At 40.5% G+C, this 16,002-nt stretch overlaps 1 protein-coding gene across 1 annotated transcript in view; it reads right to left on the reverse strand.

The window, feature by feature from the left end:
- Nucleotides 1-3,900: 3,900 nt before the first annotated feature.
- LOC140916269 (nardilysin-like) overlaps nt 3,901-16,002 on the reverse strand; it is an 89,005-nt gene continuing 76,903 nt past the window's right edge. The window contains exons 22-31 of the mRNA XM_073357655.1: nt 15,255-15,417; nt 13,848-13,879; nt 13,337-13,475; nt 12,688-12,735; nt 12,167-12,219; nt 10,744-10,827; nt 6,942-7,032; nt 6,298-6,414; nt 5,617-5,706; nt 3,901-4,764 (exon numbers count right to left, since the gene is read on the reverse strand). Coding sequence (XP_073213756.1) covers nt 4,585-4,764; nt 5,617-5,706; nt 6,298-6,414; nt 6,942-7,032; nt 10,744-10,827; nt 12,167-12,219; nt 12,688-12,735; nt 13,337-13,475; nt 13,848-13,879; nt 15,255-15,417 — 997 coding nt within the window. The 3' untranslated portion in view covers nt 3,901-4,584. The remainder of the gene's footprint in view (nt 4,765-5,616; nt 5,707-6,297; nt 6,415-6,941; nt 7,033-10,743; nt 10,828-12,166; nt 12,220-12,687; nt 12,736-13,336; nt 13,476-13,847; nt 13,880-15,254; nt 15,418-16,002) is intronic.

Here is a 16,002-nt window from a genome sequence, read left to right on the forward strand (position 1 = left end):
GAGAAAAATTAAATTACCATCAGGTCAAGATTCTGCTTCCAGAGGTTTTTTTCTGTGTCCTGAAAAGTTTGCAGAAGAAAATCAAGTAAATGTGTAATGGTTGCAGATAAATGGAACAAACAATCCTACAACAGGCCATGTGAACAATGTGGTAACAATACAGTTTTAAGTACCAAATTCATTAAAGGTCATTTTTATTCATTAAAAAATGTACAATATTTGTAATCTTATTTTCTTAAAGAGAACACTGTCAAGTAGTTTAGGCCTTTGATTAGCCTGTTATTTTTATATTGAAATATATTCAGAAAAAATAGTTATTACCAAACCTAATAACCTAACCTGAAAACACAAAATCATCTCTGATAAAGTTTGCAGATAACACCAAAACTGGAGGAGTAGTAAATAATGAAGAAAACAAGTCACTGATACAGAGCAATGTGGCTTGCTTGTAAGCTGGGTGCAAACAGTATGCATTTTAACCCAGCTAAATGCAAACGTATACATCTAGGCACAAAGAATATTGATTGTACTTACCTGATGGAGGACTCTATCCTGGGAAGCAGTGACTCTGAAAAAGATTTGGATGTTGTGATAATCAGCTGACTATGAGCTCCCAGTGTGACACTGTGGCTCATGAGTAGTAGAGAGGTTATTTTACCTCTGTATTTGGGACTGGTGCAACCACTGCTGGAATGCTGTCTCCACTTCTGGTGTCCACAGTTCAAGAAAAATGTTGATAAATTGGAGATGGTTCAGAGAAGAGCAGTGAGAATGTTTAAGGGTTAGAAAACACGCCTTATAGCAATAAGCTGAATGGATTGAGTCTAACAAAGAGAAGGTTAAGGGTTAACTTGATTACAATCTATAAGTACCTACATGGAGAACAAATATTTAAAATGGGCTCTTCAATCTAGCTGAGAAAGGTATAACACAATCCAATGGTTGGAAATTGAAGCTAGAGAAATTCAGACTAGAGATAAGGTATACATTTTTAACAATGAGCATAATTAACCACTGGAACAACTTCAAATGTTGTGGTGGATTCTCCATCACTGACAATTTTTAAATCAAGACTGACTCAAGGATTAAGATTTAAAGTTTTGGATTAGAAATTGGTGGCAGCATCCGCCAGAATAAACCAAGAGGCTACAGGCTGAGGAATGTTCTGAGATCTGGATCTTACACTGGATAATGGCTAGCCAGGTATCAAGTGAGATTTGGAGAATACTGAAATTTGATTAGAAACAAACAAAAAACCTTTAATGTGGTGTAATGTATCAATTCACACTCACTGTACACAGCAGTGAAAGAGCATTCTCTCTGTGCTTCACAGAGCCAAGTATTTACAAAGGGCACCTTAAACCTGTGCGGGGGTGGGGAGGGACTGAAAATACTGTTAACATTTTAAGAGCTGTTAAGGCAACAATATTTATACTGAGCTAGGAGTTAGAGTAATTTAAGGAAGCAAATATCCTTGGTAATTTGACAGGACAAATGGCGACATTTACCCAGTTATATTGCAAAAAGAAAAGGAGTACTTGTGGCACCTTAGAGACTAACCAATTTACTTGAGCATAAGCGAAGTGATAAGGTTCAAAAGGTTTTCTCTCCCCCGACCCCACTCTCCTGCTGCTAATAGCTCATCTTAAATGATCACTCTCCTTACAATGTATATTTTTTCATGGTCTGTGTGTATATAAAATCTCCTCACTGTACTTTCCACTTTATGCATCCGATGAAGTGAGCTGTAGCTCACGAAAGCTTATGCGCAAATAAATTGGTTAGTCTCTAAGGTGCCACAAGTCCTCCTTTTCTTTTTGCGAATACAGACTAACACGGCTGCTACTCTGAAACCAGTTATATTGCTGGATCCTACATGATCAGGGAAAGGAGGGAGCTAAAATATTTTCCATAACTCCAGGTTGGTTCAGTACTTCCACACCCTTGTCTAAGGACCACCGGTTTCTGTGGAGCTATACAACTTACATTTACAGCTTCCCTATACTACAGGGAAGAAACACTTCTACGGATGAACTGATAAGTTATTTCACGACTCATTCAGTCTCTGGCCTTTGCTGAAAGTGCGCCCAACAAAGAGACAATTAGTGCCAGCTAAGTGAAAAATCTTTGACCCTATACATTTTTCTCATATAATCCAGAGCTCCCTTCAAAACTGTTGGTACTTCCAGGTATAATTTTGGTCTAAACACTGAACCTGATCTGAACGGTGAGTTCAGTGTCAAGACAATGAGCAGCAGGAGGAAGGCTAATGTGTTTATGTAAAGGATAGTGAGTTTTGACGGTAGGGAGTTTCTTACAATAAAAAGGTTAGGTGGAGTGTGAAAACTGTTGTAGTCAACCGTACAATGAGACAATTGGATGATAATCTGCATTAGAGCTAACATTCAGTCTATTTATTAGCTGTTAGCAATGACTGTCATAATTAAGTTGCCTGAATTGTCTGCACATTACTTCTGCATCATTAATTTGTCATATTTGCTGTTTATTAGTCTCTCTGGTTTTGCTAATCCCACAGATGGCATGAAATCAGATAAGTCATTCTATCATTTCTAAACTAGAAAATAAAGCTGTAACCATGATTTAAATGCTTAGGGCCTGTTTCTTTGCTGCCTGACACATTGTGTCGTCTCCCCTATGCAAAGTGGATGTAATATGCTACCATTCTGATCTGTAGCATTTTACACCGACTTTGCAATCCCTTTGCACAGATAAAAATTATTTCACAAGGTACCATTATGATCCCTTTATGCTGCTCTCATAGCATAATGGAGGCCAAAATGCCCCCTGGGGAATTGCTCCAGCAGCGCAGATGGTCCTATGCTGCGCCCCTGTGCAGACACTGGTGTAAGGATGTGTTGGGGACGTGGCTAGTGCAAGAATGGATGGAGGCTATTCTGGGCTGTGAGACAGCCCACTGGTTAAAAAGCTGTTTGAAGGCAAATTTTAAGTACGGAAATTTGCTGATATGGTGCAGTATCTCTTTAAGGCTCTTACAAGTACCTTTGCAGCGTAATGAAGAGTTCAAAGAGATCTCTGAAATAGTGTGTCTAAAATATAAAGACTAGATTATTAATGTTTTAAGTTTACATAGCATGTTGTATTGAACACAGTAAGAACACAATAAAAAAACAAGGGAGGGAAAATTGTTTCTAGACTTTAGCAAAGCTTTTGACACGGTCTCCCACAGTATTCTTGTCAGCAAGTTAAGGAAGTATGGGCTGGATGAATGCACTATAAGGTGGGTAGAAAGCTGGCTAGATTGTCGGGCTCAACGGGTAGTGATCAATGGCTCCATGTCTAGTTGGCAGCCGGTGTCAAGTGGAGTGCCCCAGGGGTCGGTCCTGGGGCCGGTTTTGTTCAATATCTTCATAAATGATCTGGAGGATGGTGTGGATTGCACTCTCAGCAAATTTGCGGATGATACTAAACTGGGAGGAGTGGTAGATACGCTGGAGGGGAGGGATAGGATACAGAAGGACCTAGACAAATTGGAGGATTGGGCCAAAAGAAATCTGATGAGGTTCAATAAGGATAAGTGCAGGGTCCTGCACTTAGGACGGAAGAACCCAATGCACAGCTACAGACTAGGGACCGAATGGCTAGGCAGCAGTTCTGCGAAAAAGGACCTAGGGGTGACAGTGGACGAGAAGCTGGATATGAGTCAGCAGTGTGCCCTTGTTGCCAAGAAGGCCAATGGCATTTTGGGATGTATAAGTAGGGGCATAGCGAGCAGATCGAGGGACGTGATCGTTCCCCTCTATTCGACATTGGTGAGGCCTCATCTGGAGTACTGTGTCCAGTTTTGGGCCCCACACTTCAAGAAGGATGTGGATAAATTGGAGAGAGTCCAGCGAAGGGCAACAAAAATGATTAGGGGACTGGAACACATGACTTATGAGGAGAGGCTGAGGGAGCTGGGATTGTTTAGCCTGCAGAAGAGAAGAATGAGGGGGGATTTGATAGCTGCTTTCAACTACCTGAAAGGGGGTTCAAAAGAGGATGGCTCTAGACTGTTCTCAATGGTAGCAGATGACAGAACGAGGAGTAATGGTCTCAAGTTGCAGTGGGGGAGGTTTAGATTGGATATTAGGAAAAACTTTTTCACTAAGAGGGTGGTGAAACACTGGAATGCGTTACCTAGGGAGGTGGTAGAATCTCCTTCCTTAGAGGTTTTTAAGGTCAGGCTTGACTAAGCCCTGGCTGGGATGATTTAACTGGGAATTGGTCCTGCTTCGAGCAGGGGGTTGGACTAGATGACCTTCTGGGGTCCCTTCCAACCCTGATATTCTATGATTCTATGATTACTTGAAGCATGTTAAGAATGGGGACAGGAGTTATACTTTCCATTAACAACTGTTAAAAATAAATTTGTTTCAGATTTCAGAGGAGGAGTGGGAGAGCAAAGTGGATGTGCAATGCTGCAAATCTTCATTAAAATAAGGGAAGAACTCATCTACCACTGCTGAAAATACAAATTCATTTAGTGAGGCTAAATGATTCGTAGTGTTCTCAAACTGAAAATTACTTAAACTACACTTAAATGCAGGGGAAAACAACTATAATTTATTTTAATATCTTGTGGTAAGGGAGGAAGTTACGCATTAATGTGAAATTTCTAATGTCCCTGATGTAAGAGGTATTCTTCATATAGGAGGAAGGGGGTAAGAATGTGAGTTGATATATTTCACCAGGTAAGGACTGCTGAACATCTGAGTCGCCTTCTTGTTTACCAAATCCAACCACCTGAAAATTCAAAGGCCAGAGGGTTACCAAGAAGACAGTAGAAGTTTGCATGCTTAAAATCTAGACTAAGAGTGAGTCATTTTAAGCATATTTTAGCTAAACACTAAGTTTCAATCTGGACTCCATGGACACTCAATAACTATAGCAGTGGAGACCAAATTAAGGGTATGTCTCCGCCGCAATCAGAGGTATGACCACAGCCCGTGCAGACATACCTGCGCTAGCGCTGATCTAGCTAGCTCAGACAACAAGAGCAGTAAAGCCACAGCAGCATGGGATAGCTGATAGCCACTTAAGTCTACACCCAGGGTTCTAGGTGGGTTTGTACAGCCTGCGCTGCCAATGCTTCACTGTTACGGTTATTCACACCAGCTAGAGAACAAAACTCGCTCTAGGATGTGCTACACTTTGCTGCAGTCACATCTCTGATTCCAGTGTAGACATATTCATAGGCTTTTACTTCTTTCTGCAACTTTCAGAGTTAAGCAATTTATTCCTAATACTATGAAAACTTTACATAGACAAAATTAAGCTTTATTCCTCTCCTCTGATATGGGTTTAAAGCAGTAACAAGAATTCAGATATTAATAGCGATAGGAATAGATATTTTCAATTCTATCATTTAACTACTTTTTAAAAAGTGAAGGTTGTTCTTTCTGTTAGGGTGCTTCAAAGTGCTGCAAAGATGACTTACATAAGCCTCTTCACAGGAGTCTATTTTAAAAGAAGTTAGTCACAGAATGTGGGAAGGAAGAAAAGAACAGGCCATAGAAATTAAATAAGGAGGTTACTCTTAAGTCAATGGTGTGAAGCAATCTCACCTAACATCATGATGATTCCAAACATACTCACATGTATACTGAGTGCTTTCCTCTCTTTGCCTCTATGAGCTTGGAACCAGTCAACAAGGTCTGATTTAGTTAGTGATTGTAGTGCTTCAACCTAAAACCCACAAGAGTACACTTTTCAAATGTCCAAATTTCACACACATCTTTTAAAAGCACCCTAATTCCCAACAGTTGAACAGTATTTTGAACATCTCTACAAGTCTTCTGCCCTTGTCCTCCAGTTCATCCCAGAACAAACACTTGTAGCAAAATTTTAAATCCTGAAAGCAGCAGTTAGTGACAGAAACACTTGCTGATGCTTATGAAATGGAATTGCTAGAAGTGTCTATGAATTCTGAAGATCAGGTTTGAGTTGTAACTACTATTCATCTTGACACACTTAAGATAAAGATTTCTTTATACAGATCTCTCCAGATCACAATGCATTCAGATGTTGAGGTACTGACTCCACCCTCCAGGGCTCCATATTAATTCTTAATACTAGGTCACTGTATTGACAAGAGGTTAAACTTTCTATTCATGAAGCAATATTCAGTATTGGCGTAAGCCTGGCGCCAGTAAAGTCAGAGAGAATTTGCCATTGACTTTAATTGAGCCAGAATTTCACTCTATATTTCAAATATAAGTATCTAGTGAGACACAGTAAGACAATAACATTGGTTGATTTTTAAGTTTCATTCACTACCTCATAGGCAAGTCTGTCAAAAAGATACTGCTGAGACATTACTTCATTCCAATTTCTATCCACCTCTTCTCCAAGATAGGAATCTTCACATTTTTTAATATGTATTAGAGCACTGACCTGTAAAAACACACTGATTATTATTACTCTTACACAGAAGGCACCATATCAGGAAAGGGGTGGAATTCTGCTTCAAAAGGGTTTAGCTAGCTCAGGCTGCTGTGTATCGTATGATTCAAAGTAAAGGTTGAACTTGTGTTAAATGCAACTGTCGGCCTCTAAAGTTGGGACATTTGCTTTGAGTACTGAAATACTACTAGTCCTGGCATCCATTGAACAAGGCTGCATGTGTCCCCTGAGCTCATCGGGAGCTTTCCAGAAAAACAAGAGTCCAATCTCAGGAAGGGAAAAGTCCAAAGCCAAAAAAGGAAAAAAATCGAAGTGCCCTGTCTTTAGTTCAGTGCCAATTTCAGAAAATGCTACTGTGCACTGCAGCCCATGCCAGGAAGCATGACCATGGAGCTCCAGTATCTCATCACTTCCACTTTCTCCCTCTACAAAGATCTTGCATGTTCTGTTTTTAACAATATGGGAATGATCAGAGCCATTCTTATGAGGCTGTGTTTGGGCTGCTTTTCCAATTTTACCTGAGTCCTGAATGCTTTTTCAGTTAGAAGCCTCATTTTCCCCTCAAAGTACAAAAGAAATTCTTCTATTTTCTTGTCAACTAATTCAGAGCTGAAAGGAATAAGGGAAATGTTAGGAACCATATGAATAACATTAGCAGAACTTAATAAATAAGTGGGGTGAAATCAGTAGTTTTAAATCTGGAGCTAAGAACATGCTTTGCTGTTTGCAAAAGTGAGTCCTTCATTATCCTAAGGAGAAACTAAACAAGAAGGGATGAGGAAAAACAAGATTTTTGAGAGGCATGGAAAGCCCACAGAACATAACCTGTTTGCTCAGGAGCATATAAAGGAAAGACACTGTCAGTTTCAATTTTTAACCTTTCCCTGTCCTAAGAAATAAGGTAACTTGACAAATAAAACTAGCCAGTCCTTTCACATAAGACCACTAAAGATTTATATGCAGGAAGCCAATACTACTTCTACTTCTTTTAATCCTGATAGGTAAGGGCATGGCAGAAATTTGCAAGCAAGCAGTTCTAAGTCATCGAGAAAACATGAGCCTGGGTCCCAGACACAAGCTAAAGGACTGTAGGGAAGCAGGTGTGATAGAGGTGTGAACACTGTTTAAACAAGTGTTTCCCAACTGCTATGTCCATTGGGCTGACATTTCCAAGGAAAAAACATGCAGCAACTTGGAGGGGTGCACAGACAAAGAAAAGAAGGCTGTATATTATTATTGTTCCCAGATTCCCTGCTTCTGTTTTGTTAAAAATTAATGATCAGCAATAAATCTATTTAAAATCAGTGATAAGATGTTGAATCAAACCAGTTTATCATGAACTCTGAGTTTAAGATAAAATAGCATTTGAAACGGCCATTCACTTAGATCGTTGAAAACTGAGATGGGTTTTACTGGCCTATGAAAAGTAAGTCAAGTATCATTTACTATACAGTAGTCTAATGTTCTTGTGTGTGTCATAAAACATTAGAAATGCTGTGCCGTGTGACACTGAAATAGAGAAAAGGAGGAGTGTTCTCAAAAGTGATGATCTTGAAAAGTGAGTGGGGGAACTAGTTTGCCGAGCCCCCTCATGAGGGAACACCTTACACTGCACTTTATCACTGACCACCCATCAGGATTTCAGAGGGAGAGTCCCCACAATGCCCCTAGGGACTATGGGTAGACGAAAAGGGAACCCTGACCTTTCCCCCTCCATCTGAGCTCTTTGTAGCATTAGAGCCTAAGATTAAAACTGTATGTGGAAAGTATGAGTCATGGCTGTGATTACACAGAATCTACTAAAGAAGTGCACCCTATGGAGCTAACTGAATACCACACATGCATACAGCTTCAGAGAGTCATCTTTGAAGCACCCTAGCAGAGTGGACAATAAAAATCAAAGGTGAAATAAACCCAGCAAAAAGATTAAAATGCTTTACTCAGTTCAGTGGTAAATGAAGTTGGAGGCAATATAAGCACATCATTGTTATCTTAAATAGACCACAATGTGTGGCATGAAAAGACCACCACTGGTTGATCAGATTCACACATGCTCAAAATTTTCACCATTAATCACTAATTTCTTAAAACGTCAGTAAATTCTCTATCAAATAAGGTTGATATGTTAAAACTATACATGTCATATGTCATAGGGGCATTTTACACGCTCGAAAATAAGAAGTCACCTAACTTAAATGGAGAATCTGTGGTGTGATACTTGTAATATGGAAATCAGACTCTGCTCCTGAACAGATTGCAAATGAGAAGAACCACCCAGGACCAGCTCTATTGTGTGAGAGCCATGAGGACACTTTTCAGTGCAGGCAAACTGTATTACACAGGTTTCAGAGTAACAGCCATGTTAGTCTGTATTTGCAAAAAGAAAAGGAGGACTTGTGGCACATTAGAGACAAATAAATTGGTTAGTCTCTAAGGTGCCACAAGTACTCCTTTTCTTTTTGTATTACACAGTTCAGCCACTAGGTGGTGCAATGGACAGATTGGAAGTAACATTTAGCAAGATTTTACTTTGCAACCAAACTCCACAAGGAAACTGGAGACATACAGACATAGTCTTTAATTTATGCTATGGAGAAGCATATCTTTAAATATTTTACATTTACTGAAGACAGTCACAGAAATTACTATGAAAGGGCTCTATCTTCGATGTATACTTTATACCTCAGAGAAATGTGATTTATAAAAGGGCATGTTTACACCAAAAAATTCAACCACCAGAAGAATCTGTTGACTCTTATCACAGCTTTACTTGCATTGACAGAAAACTGATTTTGAGACTGTAAAACATGAAAATATTGGAGATAAATTAGTTACAGGGCTTGCAGATAAAAATCTTTCACAGCAGCTAAAATTAAAAACAGACTTAATCCTACACACAGCTATTTAAATAGCAAACTAGTCTGAGATGATGAAACAGCAAAACCAAGAGCAATTCACCAAACCTAAAAAGCAAGAAACAGCTTAGGAGCTGTAAACAGATGCAGCATAACTGTTGAAAGTAATTATCATAAGACCCCTGAGAATAAAATGGACAAATTCCAAGCTAGCTACAAAGCCTTTCAGCCTAAATGCAGGAGAGGTGGAAAAATTCATAGCCCAAGACATGTATTTACAGCCAAAGGCGCAAGATATAATAAATGCACAAAATACAGACATTTTGCAGCTCGTTGCTGCACCGAAGCAGTCAGGGAGTTGACCCATATTACAGACAGACAATCAAGAGTCACTGTTTCTTGGATCTATCTCATGTGATCATACAGAGCCTGCCTGGAGAGTGAAACTGAATATTCATGGAAAGACTATTTACTTTAAAACTGACTCAGGAGCAGATGTGACAGTTGTATCAGAAGAGACTTACCATAGCCTTCAACCCCTCTCAGAGGTGAAATCATCTGAGATCAATAGAGCAAACTTTACAGATGGCAGATGCAGAAAAAGAAGATGATGACTCAAAGACTCCAAACTGACCAGAGACAGTCACTGCAATTAATGGACAGCCAGATGACCAAGTTGTTACACATTTGGGTTGTGTAATTAGAAAACCCATACAATTCAGAAACACTTAACAAAATGATATGTACTGAACTTTAAAGATAGCATGATAGTGTTTATTTTGTAAAATTTTATACATGGTAGGACTGTAAAACTTAAAGAGGGAGAGGTAATGCTAAACTGTACTATACTGTTACCCACTAGGTGAAGCCATGTATAACATATCTTATCTGCACATACAACAGCTCTAACTGGCGGTGCATTAAAGATGTCTTAAAGAAAACACATCTCCTGTATCTCTCTCTGGGATGGAAGCTCTATAACCAGTCCAAGACAGATTGCCACAAGACAGATATCAGTGCTAAAGTACTGTGGAAAAACATCAGGGGTCCTGAAATATTACTTGGCTATATGCTTACAAGGTGGTAGACAGCTACTACTTCAGCTGAGATCTGGAAAGTTTAGCTCTGAAAAGCCACAGAAGCCCAAAGGCCCCTGAGATGGAAACACTAACATGCAATTTAACCACTCTTTTAAATTATTAAGAGTAATAAATTCAGTTTAAGAACAGAAGGGACCACCAGAGCATCTAGTCTAACCTCCAGTATATCACAGGATGCCAACATCACCCAGCTACACCACACTAACCCCATAACTGGAAGTAAAGCAAAGAATTACAGCCCTCTGGAGATTTAACTATTGTATGCCCCAGGCAGAAAGCAGGAGAAGGAACTGAGGTAAACCAATGCTCGAGGCCTCTGCAATGGCCAGCAATTGATTAAACGAGATATACCCATAAAAACTCACTTGTTCTTGGTTGCTTGTGTGGTTACGGTAACAGAGAACCCAAGAATCCCAGATGTATTTCTACATTTAGGGTACACATGGTAGCTTAAACCAAAAGGAGAAAAAAAAAAGTTCACAATTACAAGTCACTTTACATTTACCATCCACAATTACTAAATTAGAATATTGTCAATACATAGATCTAAGGTTTTAGCAATGAGGCAGCTATCAATTCAAGATTCCCTCTGAAATAACAAATATCAAATCTTTGCATCAAGTGCCCTTGGCCTTTTCTTGTTCAAACAAGTTAAGGTGAGTACTCATGTTCTGAGAAATCCTGCACTCCAGCTCTGTGAAATTACAAGAACCCTTATAGTAAAAGCTAAGATTCTGTCATGGGTATTTTTAGTAAAAGTCAGGAACAGGATGTGGGCAATAAACCAAAATTCATGGAAGGCTCTGACCTCTCCCTTCCCTGACTTTTACTAAAAATAACCAGGGTGGGGGAGGACTAACAATCAAGCACTGCCAAAGGGCTGACCTCAGACAGTTGCTCCAGCCCCAGGAGGGATGACCCAACCCCAGCTGCTGCTTCAGCCCTGGGGACCACTGCTCCAGCAGTCAGCCCACTGGCCAGCTGCTCTGGAAGCCCCAGGGCCAATCGCCAGCCATTGCTCCAGTGGCCCAGGGACTGCCCTCCAGCAGTGGCTCCAACCCTGCCACTGCTCCAGCCCCAAGGGGCTGACCCAACCCCTGGACACTCCAGCAGCCATGGGGCTGACAGGTACTCCAGCCCTGCCACTGCAGAAGAAGTCCCATCGGTCCCAGAAAGTCACAGAATCCGTGATCTCCACGACATAATCATACCATTACCGATAGTCCAGGTACTGTGCAGTCAGAGTTATTGGAGCCTCTTAGTTCACAGTAAAGAGCCTAAGTAGAACGGGTTGTAGCTGCAGTTGTGACAGGAGTTAATTCAAGTCCAGCAATCCCCACCCTTTTCATATGTGGTCCTGGGAAAGCTATAGTGGTGGCTACTTGGAAGACAGAGTGAAGGCATGTTACTTTTGAGGAAGTCTAGTTCCACAGCCAGAGTCAATGCTGATCACCAAGCTAAACAGATAGTCTTCTGCTTAGTCAAAATTATGTTGCCTTCTGGTTATGGACTCTAACCTGGAGGACAAGCCCTTGCTGACAATTATTTTTTCTGATGAGTAACTTGACCAGTTTAGAGGAGCTTTACTGCACATAACCTTGCCATTCTTACATGGCACCAAAGAAATTGGTGGTTTTGGCTTTAGTATGTTACACTATACTTTCAGCCACACTGTGTCAGGAGTTAGTTATCATGCAGTAGGGAGTTTCCATAGTAACAAAGTACACAGGACTCATCATATATGATAAAGTAGCTGAACAGGAGCTGTACCCAATGCAGTGAACTTACCCAAGGGTTTGCTTGGTTCGTAGGAAGTTGAAGCAAGGCTCCTCCATGTGCATCTGAATACAGCATGAGTTCAGTCAGAAGACATTCATATTTAGAGCAACAGATATCCCACAATGGCCGCTTTCACTCAGACTTAGTACCGAAAAATTATCAAAACAAGAAACAATGAAAAGCCTAAATCTCAATGAATCTCCTCGCCCCAGAAAGAAATTAGCATGGAGTAAAACTATAACCATGTAACCGGATTACAAGATATCCTGATATTCAGGAAGTTTTATAGGAAGAAAGTTTACTCCACTGAATTCATGAGTGAAACCACTCATTGGGTTTCCCCAAACACTTATAGGAGAAATAAAAGGCTAATTCAAGTGGGTCACATGTATCACTAAGATCTGTAGTCTCATCTTGACACCAGCCATTGTTTTCATGGCAGACACTGTCATGTATAGGACACAGATACTCCCTCTATGGACACACATTAATAAACACTCAAGCGTTATTAGGAAATGAACAAAACTTACCACAAGCAGCTCCATAAGGGTGTATTCTCTTAAACTCCTAGCCCCAGACTAAAACCAAAAACATTAATTGAAAACAGTTTAGGGGTTTCTCATGGAGCTAAGAGCTATGGTCCAAGTTACTAGAGGGGCCTTTTTGAGAGAGAGAGAATGCGAGCGCCATTCAGAGCGGATTGCACCATTAAGTACATTGCAATTTAAAAAAAGCAATCTGACTTTCTGGCCTCCAATGTGTCCTCAAAGAAGCCCTCTGAGTGGAAGACAAGGGCTGCTCAAGGCAAAGGGACCAGAATGGGTGAAAACACAATCTTGAGGTAATCAAAGAATAGGGGGCATCAACAGGCACAATCTGTGGGAGAAAAGGTGAGGAAGGAAGGCAATATCACGGTGGAAGTGGATGCAACAGGCCTGCATAATGCATAATAGATCTAGAATTTTCACAAAACAATACAGACTATAACTTCATTAAGAGTTTTTAGAAACTTGGGCCTTGTTCATGTGTTTATGGGATGACTAGAATTCAAGACATATTCTTAAAATAATGGTTGGAGAACTTTTATGCTGATGGCTTTCCTAATCCAGACTGCACAACAAGTAGCAGCAGTCATCACAAGGAAAATAAATGAGTATACTCAAATGTTTAACACATTACCTGATAATAGACTGTCACTTCAGAGTTGGCATCCCCTCTGTTAAGGGTTTTCACCTTGCAGAGTAGGTGTGTGTTTGGCAGGTCTACCACTCGAAATTGAACAGGACATGGGTGTGGCAAGGGAAAGAACTGCAGTTTTCTGAAGGGAGTCCAAACAGCAAAGTGTCAAACACTTGTCCATTCCTTAACCCAAAACAAAGAACCATAATCTTCATAATCTAGGTGCCTCAATACTCAAAACAGCTTCAATCCCCTCCCCCTTCTACAACAAATCTAAAATCACATCCTACTTGAACAACCATCAGATCTGAACACCAAAACCAGAAGATTTCCAGAAAATAGTGACACTATAGTTACAACATTTCTTTTTAAAAAAAGGAAATTTCAATTGTTTACAACATTTTTCTCCTCTCCACAAAAGAAAAGTAAATGTTAACCAAGACTTATAACTTTGTAATATAATTATAGTTCCCAAGGGGGAAAGGTGAAAGAACCAAAGAGAGATACTCACAGAACAACATAATTCAGAAAATCCTTTGATTCCTAGGAGATAAAACATAAACATAGCTTTATTTAGAAGAATGGGATTATTAGCCCTTTAAGCATCAGCTCCAATACATTCTACATCCATCCAGAAAGGGGCCAGCAAATACAGAACTGTCCAGTCCTCCCCAGCTTTGCCACATAGTACAGCATTTTGGCTAGAGGTTAGCCCAGCAACAAGTCTCTCACTTCCCCTACAAGGTGACAGCATGATCTCATCTATGTTATTCTGTGGGAAGAAACAGACATCTCCAATCCAGTCTCTTGTTTGGGAGTTTGTAGCCTCTCAACAAGGCCAGCGTGGAAGACAGGAAAGAAGAAAGGAAATGAGAGAAATGATTTACAGAGTCTGCTGAGACTCTAAGCTTCAAGGGATATGCACAAAAGGAGTCAGTGAGAATCTGCGAAAGAGCAGCTTGGGCACCTGCTGAGGCAGTGCCAACAAACAAGAGAAAAACAGCTGTTTATGGTAAGTGCTGCAGGACCTCGCTGTGCAACTGCAGGGCATCCAGGGTCCTGAAATTCATTTAGCTCACAAACTACAGCACTTAGTGCAAAACATCTCAAACGCTCCATAATACCCATCCATCACTAAACCTCAATTTCTCCTAACAGCCAATGCCCATGTTTGTCATTACAAGAATCCCCACTCCCGCCAATATAGGGGTGTATTTCCCAAAAGGCTTGACGATCTAAGGACAAATGTTACCGATCAAGGAAAAACTGATGAACACAAAGCAAAGACAGCAAATGGGTTCATGCACCATACTCACTGATCACACAACGTTTGTGACACTGCATCAATGGGGCCAAACCCTGTTATATCCATGTTTTAAAAAGCCAGTTAGACTAGATCAGACCTATGGCTGGATCCAGCAGTCCCCAGGAAAAAGCCTTCACCGACTTCAATAGGAGTTTTGTAAGAGTAAAGATAACAGAACTGGACCCTAGCGAGGCTTAACATGGTTTGACTTTGCTACATAGGCTGTACCTACATTGGCAGTTTTAGAGAAGTTTTCCACAGTTGTACCAGCACCAGGGGAGCTCCACTGGTAACAAACACTGGGAGCACAAGTGCGAACAGGCTTTGGCCTTTTTTACCACCACGCAGTTTAAAAATTACTGAGCATATTTAAACAACATGGGGGGAAAATCAGCAGTGGCCAGTCTACATTTGCTGTCCCATAGGTTAACAGGGTAAGTTGCACTTCCATGAGATACCCCTAAAACTGCTAGTATAACAAGCAAAGTTATAGGCTGGCAAAACAGTGTTATAAATGTGGTTTGTGGCAACTGTGTTTGAACAACTTCTAAAAGTGGTGGTTTGACCAATTAATATAGACTTCCAGCTTCAGCTGCTGAGAACAGTACTCACTCTGCTTGTGACGTTTCCTTGCACTAGCCCCTCCACATATAGATGTGATTTGAAGCCCTTAACAAAGGATGAGAGGGACTCAGTGTAAAGGCCCTTCATTAATCTCCTGTATCTATCTATCATAGACCACTTGCCATGCTCCAAAATTAAAGAATGCACATCTCTGTAATAAACAACAAAAAAGAATAGTTTTAATTAAGTGTCAATTCAGAATGTGTTGCCCAATAGGGACTTTAAATCCTGAACTACTTCTATCCACGCTCTGTGACCAGCACAATTTCAGCTAATCCTAACCAGAAATACCAAAGTACTGGTTAATCTGCCCTAGAGCTTCAGTCCTACCTCAGCTCCAAAATGTCTCGGGTAACCTGAGCCCTCAGTGGCACAACTGCTTTGGAATATCCCTGGGGGAAGACTTAAATACTGGTTCCCAGGATAACACTGTACACTGCTTTTGAATTTTGCCAGGATGTGTCATAACGCAGATTGTTTTTCTTTTCTAGGCCACTTATTTAACTCTGTGGACCTCTATTTCAGACTGCTGGTGTTTTTTAACCCACAATGTTACTCAGCCAGCTATAGGAACTCCACAAAGTGAGCTGTCATCAGAAGCAGAATTGCAGAGTAGCACAGGCTGTTTAAACAACAGAAGAACATATTAATAAAAACATCTTAAATTTTCACTCTATATATTTGAAAACTGAACAGGCAGAGGGTTAATTATAGGGTCCAACCAGTAAGAGCTGAA

The sequence above is a fragment of the Lepidochelys kempii genome, chromosome 8 (assembly GCF_965140265.1).
Source record: "Lepidochelys kempii isolate rLepKem1 chromosome 8, rLepKem1.hap2, whole genome shotgun sequence".
NCBI classification, from domain to species: domain Eukaryota; kingdom Metazoa; phylum Chordata; order Testudines; family Cheloniidae; genus Lepidochelys; species Lepidochelys kempii.